General features: G+C 67.2%; 1 protein-coding gene and 1 long non-coding RNA gene across 3 annotated transcripts; one reads left to right on the forward strand and one right to left on the reverse strand.

Annotated features, from left to right (window-relative positions):
* The first annotated feature begins 129 nt into the window (after nt 1-129).
* MKNK2 (MAPK interacting serine/threonine kinase 2) lies at nt 130-11,541 on the forward strand. The gene is made up of 14 exons (XM_065858161.2): nt 130-234; nt 328-523; nt 2,604-2,685; nt 2,853-2,954; nt 3,070-3,167; nt 4,045-4,124; nt 4,546-4,619; nt 4,701-4,805; nt 5,199-5,254; nt 5,419-5,514; nt 7,310-7,504; nt 7,600-7,764; nt 7,848-7,891; nt 8,134-11,541. Exons 2-14 carry the CDS (start codon nt 476-478, stop codon nt 8,399-8,401), a joined length of 1,413 nt encoding a protein of 470 aa, XP_065714233.1. The 5' UTR covers nt 130-234; nt 328-475; the 3' UTR covers nt 8,402-11,541.
* A 2,132-nt stretch (nt 11,542-13,673) lies between these two features.
* LOC139825696 (uncharacterized) lies at nt 13,674-15,216 on the reverse strand. Of its 2 annotated transcripts, none has more exons than XR_011735922.1 (2): nt 15,179-15,216; nt 13,674-14,602 (listed from the first exon to the last, which is right to left on the reverse strand). It is a non-coding gene; the product is annotated as an uncharacterized lncRNA (long non-coding RNA). The 2 variants fall into 2 exon arrangements; XR_011735921.1 differs by lacking the exon at nt 15,179-15,216 and adding an exon at nt 15,121-15,175.
* Nucleotide 15,217: the final 1 nt, after the last annotated feature.

Consider the following 15,217-nt stretch of genomic DNA (forward strand, 5'->3'; position numbering starts at 1 on the left):
GTATTTGTGTTCTCGGGGGGGCTCGGGGGGGTGTCCCTGCCCGGGCGCAGCGCGGGGGGTGGCGGGGGCGGTGCGGGGCGGTGCGGGGCGGTGCGGGGCGGGCCGGGGCCGCCGCTATAAAGGCGGCGGGGGCGGCGGCGCCGCGTCCCCTCCCGGCGGCGCGGAGCGGAGCGGAGCGGGCGGTGGTGCGGGCTGCGGTTCCACCAGCAGCGGCGGCTCCGCGGGGCCGCGCCGGTGAGCGCCGCCGGGCGGGGCCGGGGCCGGGGCCGGGGCGCCGTGCTCCGTGCGGGCTGCGGCCGCTGACCCGCTCCCCACCTCTCCCCGCAGGTCTCGGCCACCCCGGACTCCCCCCGGCTCTGCCCGTCCCTCCGCCTCCCTTCCCCCACCCGCTTTTTGTTATTTTGTTTTTGTTGTTTTTTCCGCCTCCCCGTTTCTCCCCGCAACGTCGCCCCCCGCCGCCCCCCCCCGCAGCAAGATGGTGCAGAAGAAATCAGAGATCCCCGGGTTCCACCGATCCTTCAAGGTAAGGGGCTGCCCCCTCCCCGGGGCCGCGCCGCGGGGGCTCCGGTCGCTGCGGGGTGCGGGGGGGCCGGTGCGGGCCCGCGCGGATCCTGCGCTGGATCGTGCGCTCGGCTGCGCAGCCCCTGCCCGGGGAGGGGACACGGGCCGCCCCCCCGCCCCCGGCAGCGGAGCAGGGAAGCGCCGGGGGTGCTGCCACCCGAACCGCGCAGTGGGACCCCCCTGTCCCCCCGCCCCGCGGATCGGGGCGCTCTCGGGGGGCGGGTGCACAGATCAGCCCCCGGGGGGGCTCTGGGGTGCTGCAGCAAGGCTGCGCTGCCCCCGCTGCAGTTCCCCGGGGAGCCCCGGCGGTGGTGGGTGGGCTGCACCGACCCCTGCCCAGCTGCTCCCATTTGCCCGTGCCCTGTGAGCGGGGTGCTGGGGTGCAGCGGGTGGGGGGCTGCCCGCGGGGTGGGGGGCGGCAGGGCCTCCCTAGGATCTATTGTGCAACCGGCTTGTAGAGGCCAGATCCTGGCAGCACCGAGCACCCGTTCTCGTCGTGGGGCTGCGGCTGCACCCAGGGGTGCCCGTGGGCCGTCACACAGTGCCCATCCCGGCCACTGTCACGGGGCGGGGGTGCGGGGGTCAGATCCTGCCGGGTCCCGCTCCCCCGAGCCCCCGCTCTGGTCCCGGCGCGCGGCCCGGCGGCTCCGTGGGATCTTTGTTTAGTTTGGCTCCCGGCGCTCCGAGGGACGCTGGGAGCTCACCCGAAACCTGCCCGGCTTATTTTAGCTGACATCTAATCCTGCTTTTAAGGCTTTTTGGCCGGGGCTTGGCTCCCTCCCCTCCACCCCCCCGGGGGGGACGGGGACAGGAGCCGGGGACACCTCGGATGTGCTGATGGAGCCGGGTGCACAGCGCCTGCGCCTCCCATCCCCCAAACCTTTTGTGTGCGGGTGCTGCAGCAGCTGGCAGGGCCCGTGTCCCCTGTGTGTGTCCCCCGTGTGTCCCCCAGGGGCCTCATGCTGCCCCCGGCACAGGGACTGCGGACAGAGCTGCGTGTCCTGGGGGGGCCCCCCCGCCGCGGGGCCGTGGCTTCGGGGGCCGCTGGCAGCCGGACAGCCCCAGCCTCTGCAAATCCAGATTGTGTTTTGAGGAGGGCGAAGCCCTGGCCCGGAGTGCGTCCTGGCCCCAGGGATCTGAGTGGTGCTGGGTGGGGGTTCTCCTGGCGCGGCCCCCCCGCAGCACCGCGGGGATCTCCCAGAGCCGCCCCGGCAGCGAACAGGCGCTTTCTGGCTCTTTCTGGCGGCGGCGGCCGGGGTTCGCCGCTCCGAGCGTGGCGCTGGCAGCCGGCCCGGGCACCGGGCGGGTTTGGGAGCGCTGCTGGCAGCCGCCACCGCCACCCAAACAGATTTCGTAACCCCACCGAGGACGGGGCCCTTCCGCACCCCCCCCTTGTCCTGCAGTGGGGGAGCGGGGGCAGAGGGTCCCTGTGTCCCCTCTGGGGTGCTGGGACTGGAGCCGCTGGGCTTTGGGGTGGGGGAGGTGGCGGATCCCAGACCCTTTGCTGGTCCAGGGCACAGGGGGGGTTTGGGGTGGGGCTCAATCCTGCCAGGTCCGGGTGTCCCGTGGGCGCGGTGCTCAGCAGAGCAGGGCTGAGCAGCTCGGGCCTGCGGTGACCTTGGGGGAGCCGGGAGGACACGGTGCCGTGGCTCTGGAGCCCGTCCTGCCCTCTGGCTTTTCTTCCTGCCCCTCTCACAGAAGTTCAGGCCTGGGTGGAGATGTGGGGCTGGGTTGGTGCAGGTGGCCCCAGAGCCTCTCATCATCCCGTTTGCTGGCGTGGAGGCATCACCCCGCAGCACCATCCCCATCGGGTGACATGGCCAAACCCTTCCTCCTCCTCCTCCTCCTCCTCCTGCTGGCTCTCCCTTGGGCCTCCGGCGTGTCGCTCCGGCGGCCGCAGGACCTGGTGTCTTGTCCCGATGGGACTGGTGAGCGGAGCCTGTGCCAAGACCACGAGTGTTCCGGGCTCTGTGTCCGCGCCGGGCGGCCGGTGGCAGCTGATCCGGCAGCTGCCGTCTCACTCCCGTTCTTGGCCCCCGCAGGGACAAAACCCCTTCGACCTGGAGTTCGACCAGTCCAGCCACCTGGAGCCCGTCTTCAACTTCGAGTGCCCGCCCCGTCCCGGTGAGCCGCGGGTGCCGGGGGCTGCGCCGGGGGGCTCCTCCCGCCCCAACCCCTGCATGCTGGCCCTTTGCGCTCCCCAAAGGCTTTGGGGGGCTGTGCCGGGGTGGTGATGCTGGTCCCGTGGGGCGAAGGGGCTGACTGGTGCCGGTGGTTTTGCTCCGGCACAGACATGCCTTCAAGTCAACCCATCGATATCCCCGACGCCAAGAAAAGAAACAAGAAGAAGAAGCGCTGCAGAGCCACCGACAGCTTCTCGGGCAGGTTTGAAGGTGAGCGGGGCTGCCTGGGCCCCCTGGCCTGCGGCGGGGCTGGGTGCCCCAGAGGGGCGGCCGCGGTGTCCCCTGCTGCGGCACCGCCGGCAGCTCAGGCGCCTCTCCCTGCCAGACGTGTACCAGCTGCAGGAGGAGGTGCTGGGAGAAGGGGCCCACGCCAGAGTCCAGTCCTGCGTGAACCTCATCACCAACAAGGAGTACGCGGTGAAGGTAAAGCTGGTGCCGCTCAGGGCTGCAGCCCCAGCTCCCGCCCACCCCGCCTCAGTTTCCCTTTCTGGCCTCTGCGTCTCGGGCTCTCCTGGCTCCCACGACCACCTGGTGCCGGCCCAGGGTGCCGGTTCCATGGGCTGGAGGGGAAGGAGCGCGCAGGGCCGGGCGTGTGGCACCGTCACTGCCACCGCCCAGCGCCGGGACCTCGGGCAGCCCCCTCAGCCACGCTCCTCTCCCTCTCAATTAGGGCAGGGGCGAGGTTAAATTAACACTTGGGCTGCATCTGGGGGCTCAGGGCAAGCAGGGGCGTGTGGAGCCAGCAGGGTGGCCGGTCCCGCTCACCCCGGAGGGGTCTCTGTGCCCCGGCAAGCATGTGGGTGCTGGAGGGGGTCAGGGTGAACCGGCTGCTTTTGGGGCCAGGGCTGGTGGTCCTGCAGCCCCGCGAGCTCCCAGCCACGGCACGAGGGGCTGGGACAGGCGCTGTGTCGAAATGCAGCCACATGCAAGGGGAACTTGGCTCCTCCTGTCACCCTGGAGGGACCTTTGGGTGCTGCAGTGGGGAAACTGAGGCAGCGGGGAGGGCTGCTCGGCAACAGGTGCTGGTGGGGACCCCCGCGGTGGGGACCCCGCGGTGTGTCCGGCAGGCCGCGCGGGCCCGTCTGTGCCGGTGTCACATGGAGCCGGCCTTGGCAGCGGCCGCGGGAGCGGTTTGGCACGGCCGCGGGAACAGCCTGTTCTGCTGCCTTAACCCCTTCGGGGCCCGGCCCTGGGCTCCCGGTGCTGCCTGGGCTCCCGGTGCTGCCTGGGCGGGTGCGGTGGCCGCCAGCCCTGGCCCCCGCCCCGCTGCCGTCTCCCGAGTGTCCCCCTTGCGTTGCAGATCATCGAGAAGCGCCTGGGTCACATCCGCAGCAGGGTGTTCCGGGAGGTGGAGATGCTGTACCAGTGCCAGGGACACAGGTACCGCGGGGCAGCCGCCGTGTCCCCCGGCACCGGGGCTGGCGCTCGAGACCCCCCTGGCTGCAGCCCGGCCGCCCTCCCCCTGGCCCCACGGGGCATCTCTTGGCTCCGTTAAACCCTTTGCCATGGCAACATAGGCTGAGTTGGAGGGTGCTGGGGGGGCCGAGCCAGCACTGGGATTTCTGGAGGGGGGGGGGTGAGCCAGGAGGGTCTGTGAGCAATTAGGGAGCAGAGCTGAGTGCTTAAAGTCCCTTCTGCCCCCTGGAATGTGGCCGGGGGGCCCAGCCGTGTGGTTTCAATCACTGGAAACCTTATTTTGCAGTCCGCGTGCCCCCCGGGGACCTGTGCTGGCTGGGGGCGCGGGGGCTGCGGGGACCCCGGGCCTGTGGGGGATGCTGGGCCGACACCCCTGTCGCTGCAGGAACGTCCTGGAGCTGATCGAGTTCTTTGAGGAGGAGGAGAGGTTTTACCTGGTGTTCGAGAAGATGAGAGGAGGTGGGTGCGCTGCCGGAAAACGGGGGAGTCGGGGTGTTTGGAGCCCCCCCCGAGCCCCCGCTCTGCTCTCGCCCACCCCAGGCTCCATCCTGACCCACATCCACCGCAGACGCCACTTCAACGAGCTGGAGGCCAGCGTGGTGGTGCGGGACATCGCCAGCGCCCTGCACTTCTTGCACAACAAAGGTGAGCGGGGACCCCCGGTGCTGCCGTGCCCCCCCCCCCGCCCCGGTGCTGCCGTGCCCCCCCCCGCCCCGGTGCTGCCGTGCCCCCCCCCGCCCCGGTGCTGCCGTGCCCCCCCCCCGCCCCGGTGCTGCCGTGCTCCCCCCACCCGGTGCTGCCCCCCTGCTCCTGCCAGCCCCGTGGGGTCAGGCCCGGCTGCATCACGAGGGTTTGTGTGGTGCGGAGCCTGTTCCTCCGGTTCCACCGGGACCCGGGGCCAGCGGGAGGCTCTTTGCCCCAGCGCAGGCGGTGATTTGGGTCATGGAGGGGGCCCCTGTGCCACCCCAGACCTTTTGCCATGGAATGGGGGTCTTGTGGGGGGGATTTTTGCCTCCATCGTCTCTTCTCCCCCCGCAGGAATCGCACACAGGGATCTAAAACCAGAAAATATCCTGTGCGAGAGCCCGGACCAGGCGAGTGGGGGCAGCGGGGTGGGCGGGGCGCAGGTCCCCCCGGGGATGCTGCAGCACGCGGGGTGCTGTGCAGGTGGGATGATGAGCGGGGAGGGGGGTGAAAGCCGGGCCGAGGGTCCCTGGGGCTGCTGGGGGTCACTGGCCGCTCCTTCTCACCCCTCCAGGTCTCCCCGGTGAAGATCTGCGATTTTGACCTGGGAAGTGGCATCAAACTCAATGGCGACTGCTCCCCCATTTCCACCCCGGAGCTGCTCACCCCGGTAAGCGTCCAGACCAGGGGCTGGGGGGCTGTTCTGTTCGTGGGGGGCCGTCCTGGTTCCCCGCGGGCTCTGGGACGCAGGGCTGCGTGGACGCCCCCGTCGCGATGCCGCACGTCCCGCGGCGGCGGGCGATGCGCGGTTGCGTAACGCGGGGGGCCGGGGCTGGCGCGGCGCCCGGGCTGCCGTGAGCCTTAGCAACAGCCAGCGCGGAGCCCGGCGCGGGCAAAGTGGGTCAGGAGAGAGCCGGGGGGCGCTGTGGCTCCCTGGGGGGGCGGGAGGGGGCTGGGCCCCGGCTGGGGTGCTGGCGGTGCAGACCCTGCGGGGTGGACACCCCAAGAGCTCCTGGGGTGACCCCCGTGCTGCAGGGAGCTTGTCCCACCCTCCGGGGGACGCTGAGCCTGCCCCCCCCACCCCCCCAAAAGCCGTACGCTTCTTATCGGCAGCGGCAGGGCCCCCGCGCTGGGTGTTGCCCTGCACCCCGCTGGTTTTTGGGGTGCTCACGTGCCGGGGAGCGCAGAGCCCGGCCAACGCAGGGTGCAGAACAGCAGCGGGGGGGGTGAATCACCCGGCCCCTCCCCTGCGTTCCCCCATCCTGGGGGGGATCACCCGGGCCCCGCGCTCCCCATCCTGCGGCAGCGCCCGTGTCCGCGCGGCCCCGAGCGCCCTGCAGCGCTGCCCGCGGGGTTCGAGCGCCGGGGGGGGCTGCGCTGGGCTTGGCTTGGCGGTTGGGGTTTTTTCTCTTTCCTGCTGTGGCATCAGCTGCTGGAGCTGAGAGGCCTCTGCTCGTTAGGAGGCCTCTGCTCGTTAGGAGGCCTCTGCTCGTTAGGAGGCCTCTGCTCGTTAGGAGGCCTCTGCTCGTTAGGGGTGATTATCTGCTGCATGCAGATTCTTTCTCTCCCGTGTCACGAGGCCCGTGTGGCCGTGGGTCACGTGCGCTGGAAAGGCCCGGAGTCCCCGAGCTGGGGACAGAGGGGACAGGGCTCTGGGCTTGGACGCCCGAGCTCCTCCGACACCAGCTCTGGATCGGGCAGGGGATCGGACAGGGGATCCAGCAGGGATCGGGCAAGGATCCGGCAGGGATGGGGCAGGGATGGGGCAGGGATGGGGCAGGGATCCGGCAGGGATGGGGCAGGGATCGGGCAGGGATCCGGCAGGGCAGGCTCACCCGCCGCGCCCGCGCTGTTCCGTGGCCGCTCCCAGGCGATGGGGCGGACGCTGCCCCGCTGAACCAGTCGGGTGATGGGTGTGGGGTGCGGGTCTGCCCTCCCCAGCGCTGCCTGGGAGGGGCTTGCGCCCCTTTAGAATCACAGAACCGTTTTGGTTGGAGGAGCCCCTGGAGAACATGGAGTCCAACCATAACCCACCCCTGCCCCGTGTCCTGAGAACCTCCTGTCCGTCTGTCCAGCCCTCCAGGGATGGTGACTCCAGCACTGCCCTGGGCAGCCTGTTCAGTGCCCCACAGCCCTTTGGGGGAGAAATTGTTCCCAGATCCAACCTCAACCTCCCCTGGCGCAACTTGAGGCCGTTTGCTCTTTAGGTTTATATTTTGGGAGCAGCAGGTCTGTGGCATCCCCTGCACAGTGGGGCTGGTGGGAATCGCAGAGCTGGGAGGGACCCACAAGGGTCATCGAGTCCAACTTCTGTCCCTGCAGAGCAGAACCCCAGCATTCACAGCCATCACGTCCCTGCCTGCGCCCTCGCTCTGGGGGCACAGCTCTGTGTCTCCAGCAGGACCCTGGTTCTTCCCCCGTGCCCTGGGGTCCCCCCGCCACGCTGACCCCTCCTGTCCCCGCAGTGCGGCTCCGCCGAGTACATGGCCCCGGAGGTGGTGGAGGCCTTCAACGAGGAGGCGTCCATCTACGACAAGCGCTGCGACCTGTGGAGCCTGGGCGTCATCCTGTACATCATGCTGAGCGGGTACCCCCCCTTCGTGGGCCACTGCGGCTCCGACTGCGGCTGGGACCGGGGCGAGGCGTGTCCCACCTGCCAGGTGCGCGGGACCCCGGCCGCGCCGCTGCTCCGGCACCGCTGCTGCGGCACCGCCGCTCCCGGACCAGCCCGCTTATTTCGTTCATTTCTCCCCAGAACATGCTGTTCGAGAGCATCCAGGAGGGGAAGTACGAGTTTCCCGACAAGGACTGGGCGCACATCTCCTTCGGAGCCAAAGACCTCATTTCCAAGCTGCTGGTGAGAGACGCCAAGAAGCGGCTGAGCGCGGCGCAGGTCCTGGAGCACCCCTGGGTGCAGGGGGTGAGTGCTGGCCCCTCCGCTCCAAAACCGGGGTGGGGACACCCCCCGCGGGGTGCCCGCTCCGACCGCTGCCTTTCTTGCAGTGCGCCCCGGATAACACCCTGCCGACCCCCATCATCCTGCAGAGGTGAGCAGGGGGGCTCTGGGAGAGGGGCACGCATCCCACCGCCCCGAAATCCCGCTCCTGATCCCTCTCGCTGCTTTTCAGGGACTCTGCTGCCGCAGCAGCTGCAGCGCAACGTTCGGGCTCCAGCTGTGGTTTCGGTGCCTGGCGGGTCCGGCGTGGCGTGCGCGGGGGGGACACCCCGGCGTCTGACCCCAGCCTCCCTGCAGCCCCCCACCCCACACCAAGCCCCTTTCCCCCCGCAGGAACAGCAGTGCCAAAGAGCTCACCTCCTTCGCCGCCGAGGCCATCGCCGTCAACCGGCAGCTGACGCAGCGCGACGAGGACGAGGAGGAGGAGGCGGAGGAGGAAGCACGACCCATCATCATCAAAGCTACCTCACGGGCCATGCAGCTCTCCCCCCCCTCCGAGTCCAAGCTGGCCAAGCGGCGGCAGAAGAGCAGCCTGGCCAAGGCGGTGGCCGCCGGGCAGCACCTGGTGGCCCCGCTGGTCCTGGTGGCCGACCAAGCCTGAGCTGTGCCCTGGGACCCGCTGTACCCACCGCCCCCTCCTCTTTCTTTTGCCCTTTCCCCGTCCCCGAGCGCCCCCGGTTCCTGGCTGCAGACAAGATCAGGACTCGTCCCTGTGGCTGGTTTCCAAGGTTTTGCTGATCTTGTAGTCTGGGGGTGGGAGGGTTTGTTTAAGGTAGTTTTTTTAAGGTATTAAATGGAGCATGAGGCCGCTTCACCCAGGGCGCGCTCGAGGACATCGGACAGACACACGGACTTTTGTTTCCTGACTCTTGGTTTCTGCTCTGACATTTTCCCCCTCCCTGACACCAAAGGACTCTTTGTATCCGCGGCTGCTTTGACGATTTCAGCTCATTTCATACTGTGAACAAAGGACCCTCGCTCGCGTTTGCAGCAACGGGAGCCGCGTTTTAACCTCCTCCCTCCCTTGGAGCCGCGGGTCTTTCTCTGAGGTTGGGGTAGATCCGCAGAAGCCCCTTCCCGGGGGTCCCGAGGCACCTCCTGGGCGCGGGGAGCCCCTCGGTCCCACGTTCGGGGGTGTTCCCGGCTGCGCTTTGGGGGGCACGGGGGGCGCTGTGCAGGGAGCTGCTTGGGCTGGGGGTGCCGGCGAGGAGCAGCGCCCCGTCCCACCCTCTGCCCTCGGCCTCCTGCTCCAGAATAAGCTGTTCACCCTTTTTCTTAACTACTGCTGTTGGTTTTAAACTGCCAGCTGTGCTTCTCTCCAGGGCACAGGGAAACGTCTTCCTGTCCTCCCGCGCTCCGGCCGGCGGCTCCTGGGTAAGGTCAGAGCGGGGGGTGCGCAAGCGCTGGGGGCCGTGGGCTTGCACCGGCCCGGGTGTTGCACCCCTGTTTCTCAGGGGGGCCACCAGTGTCTGTGCCCTCACGCCCTCAGGGAGGGCCGAGGTCTCCGGGGTGGCCGGAGCAGCCAAAAAGTTCCTTTGGGAATAGCGGGGTGCTCCGTGCAAAGGGAACGGCCCCCGTGAGGAGTCGGGAGCTGTAGGAGGGTGGTTGGTGGCTTCGGGCTGGCCCCGGGGCTGGCGGCAGGAGAGTTTGGGGGTGCTGGGGAGCGAGCAGCCGGGCTGGTGGCAGCACCCAGGGACACGGCCCGGGGAGCACCCTGGGCATGGGGGTGAAGGTCTGGGGACAGGCAGTGCGCAGTGTGACAGGTGTCTGGGTGTGATGTTCGCGCGTGTGCCTCAGTGTTCGCGCGTGTGCCTCCGTGTTCGCGCGTGTGCCCCTGCCCGTTCCTCGGCGCCGGCTTTGGGAAGGGAGCGAGCGCGGGGAGGATCCGGGATGCTGAATTGCAATGAGGCCCTTGGCTGGTTTCTGCCGTGGATCTGGGCAAGTGGTGCCTTGGCCCCCCCAAAGCCCCCCCCGCACCCCGCAAACCTCCGCTCCCCGCTGCGGGCGGTGCCACCCGCTGCCGTCCCCGTGTCCCCCTCGTTGGTGACCTCCTGTCCCTCCCAGCTCCGTGCTGTGGCTCTCGTTGGACAAAGCGGCCTCGGCACGCGGTGCGCGCAGGGAGGCTCTGGAGCCCTGAGGCTGAGGAGTCGCTGTCTCTGAAAAATAAGTTCTCTTTTCTTCTCGCGACTGCTGCCAGCAATACTATGCAATACGTGTTGGGTTTTGTTTCAGGGAGCTGTGTGTGAGCGATCCCGGAGGTGATGATCCCGGGTGTTGGAGTTCGGGGCAGGGACTCTGCTTTCTCCCCCTTCCCGGCCCTTCCGAGCTCGTGGGTGGGTTGGGGAGGGCAGCTCCCCCCAAAAACCCCCTTGCGCTCGTGATCCGCCCTCCCCGCTTCCCGGCCCCTGCTCCCAGCGCAGGGGGAGCAGCAGCAGGGACCCCCCCACAGGCACCTCCACACCCCGGGGACGGCTCCTTCAGAGGACAGGACAAACAACTCCATCTTGATTGTGCATCCTTACTTTTTAGAGCTTACTTTGTTTTATGGGTTGTAGATAATTCCTTGTTGTCTTATATTAAGAAATACTTGAATGACGTACAGTGCGCGATGCCTTGAGCTGGTGTGGACGCTGTTGACACCGCAGCCGCAGCCGCTTGTGTTCAAACAGACCCGTGGGAAGGGACGGCTCTGAAATTGTTTTTGCCCCCCCGCGCTTTTGTTGGCAAGTGGAGTTTCTCCCTTTTCCTGTGCGTGAGACCTATATCTTTATATACATCTAAAGCACGCGGTTCTGGAGGCTGGCGTGCGGCCAGCGCTGGGCGGGACGTTGGCACCGGGGGTGTCGGTACCGGGGGATGGAGGTGCCACCCGAGCTCTTTGCGGGGTGTTCTGCCCAGGCTTGGCTTTGCGTTTCGGCTTGGGGGGTTTGGTTTGACCATGGGACGGCGCTCCGGAGCGGGGCTCGGTGCTTCAGGGGAGCCCGAGGCGCTCCGGAGCGGGGCTGAGTGCTTCAGGGGAGCCCGAGGCGCTCCGGAGCGGGGCTGAGTGCTTCAGGGGAGCCCGAGGCGCTCCGGAGCGGGGTGAGCTCTGGAATGCCCCAGCCCCGCGTGGGCGCCCGCGGGTGACACGGGGCGGTGCTCGTGCCACTCTCGGTCCCTGCTCCTGGGGGTTCCCAGGCAGATGCTCCCGACCCGCAGCCACGCGGGTCAGCGCCCGGCTCAGCCCTCTCGCCAGCGCCCTTCGTCCTCCTCTTCCTCCTCCGGGCCTCTCTCCCCCCAGAGCCTCTGCTGGGAAAACAACTTCAAAAAAATGTATTTTTTTTTTTTTAAAGCTGGAAATTTTAAGCGTTTTGGCCTCCCCCCCCGCCCCGCCCCCCCCCCCCGCCGCCTGGCTCGGCCTGAGCTGCTCAGGGGCGTTTACTGTGAAGCCTCCCACCCCCCTCCCTCCCCCCCGCAGGAGCAGCGCCCCCCGCTCGGCGGCGGCCGCCAGGGCCGGGTCCCCTGTCGCTCCCTGGGTTCGTGCAGCAGCGGCCGCGGCCCGGGCTGGGAAACAACCGTGGGAAAACAAAAAAACACAAAAAAGAACAAAAAAAACAGAAAACCACACAAAAACAAGCACTTTACTGGATGTACCAGGTGAACTGATACAGCTGAGTTGAAGTTTTCCTTTATAACAATTGTTGATGCCAGAATTTTGTATTCTGTTTTGTAAGAATTTAATAAAAATGCATTGAGACCTTCTCTGGTCGGCGTTGGGCTGGGGGGTGGGGGGACCCCCAGGGCTGAGCCCCTTCCCACAGCTCCATCCCCCCATGCTGGTCCTGAGGTGACAGGGCCATGGGGTGACAGGGACACGGACCGTGCTGGGGTGACAGGGACACGGGCCATACTGGGGTGACAGGGCCATGGGGTGACAGGGACACGGACCGTGCTGGGGTGACAGGGACACGGGCCATACTGGGGTGACAGGGCCATGGGGTGACAGGGACACGGACCGTGCTGGGGTGACAGGGACACAGACCGTGCTGGGGTGACAGGGCCATGGGCTGGCAGCGGCCCAGCTCCTGACTCGCTGTTCCCAGCGCGGTGGTGTGATCGGCCGCGTCCCCCACGGGTCACGGTGCTCACTGCGAGCTCCAAACAGCGGCACAGAGGCTGCGTCGCCACCCCTCGGACCCCCCGGGACCCCTGCCCACCCCCCCGAGCCTGTCAGGTTGTGGAGGGGGAACCTGAGGGAGGGTTGTGGTGAGGATGGGGAGGAGGGCTGCAGGAGCCCTGCTGGGCTATTGTGGGCAGGGAAGAACTTGCTGAATCTATATATATATTTATTTAATGTATTTTAATTTTGAAGGCATTTTCCGCCCTGGTCAGTAAGCTTTCCAGCCCTCCTGCCACGCTGGGGGACAGAGCTGTGAGCCCTCTGGATGCCGTTGCTGTGGCGGGTGGGGAGGTCCCCAGACCCCCGTGTTTTGGGAGGGCGCTCCAAGCTCTGAGGGGCCCAGCAGCTGCTGCTCGGGGCAGGGGGAGCCCCGCAGCCCCTCGCTGCCAAGAGACCCGTGTTTGCTGCTCGGGGAACGCTGCAGCTCTTCCTGCAGCATCCGGGGCTGGCCAGGCAGTGCCCCCGGGGGTGGCCGCGGTGGGGCCAGAGCCGAGGTCCCGGGACGAGGGGGCGCGTGAACCGGGACGAGGAGGAGCGTGAACCGGGACGAGGGGGAGCGTGCTCCGGGACGAGGGGGAGCGTGTCCCGGGACGAGGAGGAGCGTGAACCGGGACGAGGAGGAGCGTGTCCCGTCCCGCCGCGCTGTTCCCGCACTTACGGCACCCTTGGCTGAGCAGAAGAGCCTATTTTGGGCGATGCTCGAGCAGCGGTGCAGGTTATTTTAACCCAGCGCGGGGTTATTTTCAGAGCTGCCCTTCTCTGCACGTGCTCTGAGATGGTTTCCAGCTACCGAGCGCTTTCTGGGGCTGGTGAACCGGGGTGGGGGAACGAAGGACCATGTGAGAAATGTAGAGAGATTGGAGCCTAAACCGCTACCTGCCCAGAATCCACCCAGCACCGCGGAAGGCAGAACGTCTGCAGGGCAGACCGCGAACAAGGGACAGGAGAGGAAAGGTTTCTGGAGCAGACGGGTGAAACAACGGGCAGGAGGAGAAGGAAAGCGGTGCTGAGAACCTCGTGTCCGTCTGTCCAGCCCTCCAGGGACGGTGACTCCAGCACTGCCCTGGGCAGCCTGTTCAATGCCCCACAGCCCTTTGGGGGAGAAATTGTTCCCAGATCCAACCTCAACCTCCCCTGGTGCAACTTGAGGCCGTTTGCTCTGCTCCTGGCGCTTGTTCCTGGGGAGCAGAGCCCGACCCCCCTGGCTCCAAGCTCCTTTCAGGCAGCTCAGAGATCAGAAGGTCTCCCCTCAGCTCCTGTGCTCCAGCTGAGCCCCCAGGTCCCTCAGACCGTGTTTCTCGAGGGTGGCTCAGCTGGGCTTTGGGGGCAGGGAGCGCTGCTGCAGAAACGCTTCAGCCCCCCCAGCTCCATCCCCACCGGCACCGGATGCTCGTACGGCTCCTGCTGACCCTCCCGGCAGCCAAATGGCTGCGGGATCGACCGCCCGGTGCCAACCTGCCCCGGACCCCCAGCGCCCAACCACCCACAGCCCAGCCAGGCGGGCAGAGCAGTCTTTAGCTCCCTCTAATGTTGACGGCCCGAACGAAGCATCCGAAAATCAAACAGGACTGAGCCGGGGCTGGGAAAATGTCCAGTTATCATACTTGTGAGTGAAAGAACTGTAATACCGAAAAGCATGGAAGGAGCTCGGCCATCAAGGGTGCGAGTGTGTGATGTGCGCAGCAAATGGTGCGGCAGACAACAGGACGCAGTGTTTTCAGAACAGAATACATCTTTAACAGCTGGTTATTATTAACACAGGAAAGATTTAAGAGGAAAGAGAGCTGCCCCTCTACGGGCTCCTGCTTGCTCCTGAGTGCGCGGACCCGCTCCAGCAGGGGCTGCTCCCACAGGGCTCCCAAACTCGCCCGCGTGAGCTGTAATAACAACACAGCTTTAAACAGCGCGGCAGACGCCGGCCGGCACACGAGGCAGCAGAACCAGGCATTTGATAACGACACAAAACCAGGTTGGAAGCTCTTGATCAAACTTAGTGTAACAACACTGCTGTGATGTGGCCCAGCAGTGTGTGGCTCTGGTGGTTTATCGGGAGATCCCTGAGCTGTCCAAGGGCCTAGAAGCCTTGAATCAACACAAAGCACGTCTGTGTGTGTTACAGGAACCGTAACGCAGAGGTGCAGACAACAGGAGGGGCAGACAGGACACCTCACGGAACACGGCGAATCCAGGACCACACGCTTGCTCCTGAGTGCATGTGCATGCGTCTCCACGCGCCGAACACAGATCAGGGGACGGATAACAGAGAAAGGGGGAATGTAATTACCCTGTGGAGAATAAATCACTTTAACGGTTCAGTTACTGAGATCACAGCAAGGCAGTGGCACAGCCTCTTAATTAAGCTTCTGCTTTTCAGACTCCCCCGTGCCACTTTCCACCTCCCGGGGGTGGCGAGGGGCCGGGGGCGGCGGGGCGGGCCGGGCGGCGGGTCCCCCTGCAGCGGGCATGGTTGGGGGCACAGCGCGTCCCCCGGAGAGCTGCGGCTCCTGGTGCACGCAGGGGAACGTCCCCGGCGGTTCCCCCAGCGCGGCGCTCCAGGCCTGGGGTCAGCCGGGCTCATTGTCCTGAGGAACTGCTGGGCACGAAGGACACCCCGGCGAACGGGGACGGCGGAGCCTTGGGTCCCTGCTCGGAGCAAAGGTCGGGTTGTGAGAGCTGGAAGGGAGCGACCCCCGCGCCCCCCACATCCCCCAGCTGCCTCCCCACGTCCCGCAGCACCAGCCCCTTCATCGCCGGCCCGCACCGCCCTCCACGACCGCCCCTCCACGAACTCCAACCCCTCCGACCCTCATCCTCCGCAGAATGATCCCCTCATCCCAAAACCTGCCCCTGCGGGACCACCCACCAAAACCTGCCCCCCAGGGATCGCTCTCCGCGCCCCCACCTTGCTCCCCCGGGACTGCCCCTTTGTCCCCCAGAACCGCCTCTCGGGGACGGTCACCTCACCCCCTCAGGGATCACTCCCTCGTTCCTGAGGGCAAGGTCGGCCCCTCACACCCCGAACTGCCCCTCAGGGATCGTCCCCTCAGGTATCGCCCCTCAGGTATCGCCCCTCATCCCCTAAACTGCCCCTCAGGGATCGCCCCTCATCCCCCAAACTGCCCCCCAGGGATCGCCCCTCATCCCCCAGAACCGCCCCCGACCCGCCGAGCTGTCCCTCGGCAGCCAGGCCCTCGGGGATCGCGGCCTCACTCCCCTCACCCTCGCAGGGCCCGTCCCTTGCCCCCAGGGCCCACCCCG

This window comes from Patagioenas fasciata, chromosome 27 (genome assembly GCF_037038585.1).
Source record: "Patagioenas fasciata isolate bPatFas1 chromosome 27, bPatFas1.hap1, whole genome shotgun sequence".
Classification (NCBI taxonomy): domain Eukaryota; kingdom Metazoa; phylum Chordata; class Aves; order Columbiformes; family Columbidae; genus Patagioenas; species Patagioenas fasciata.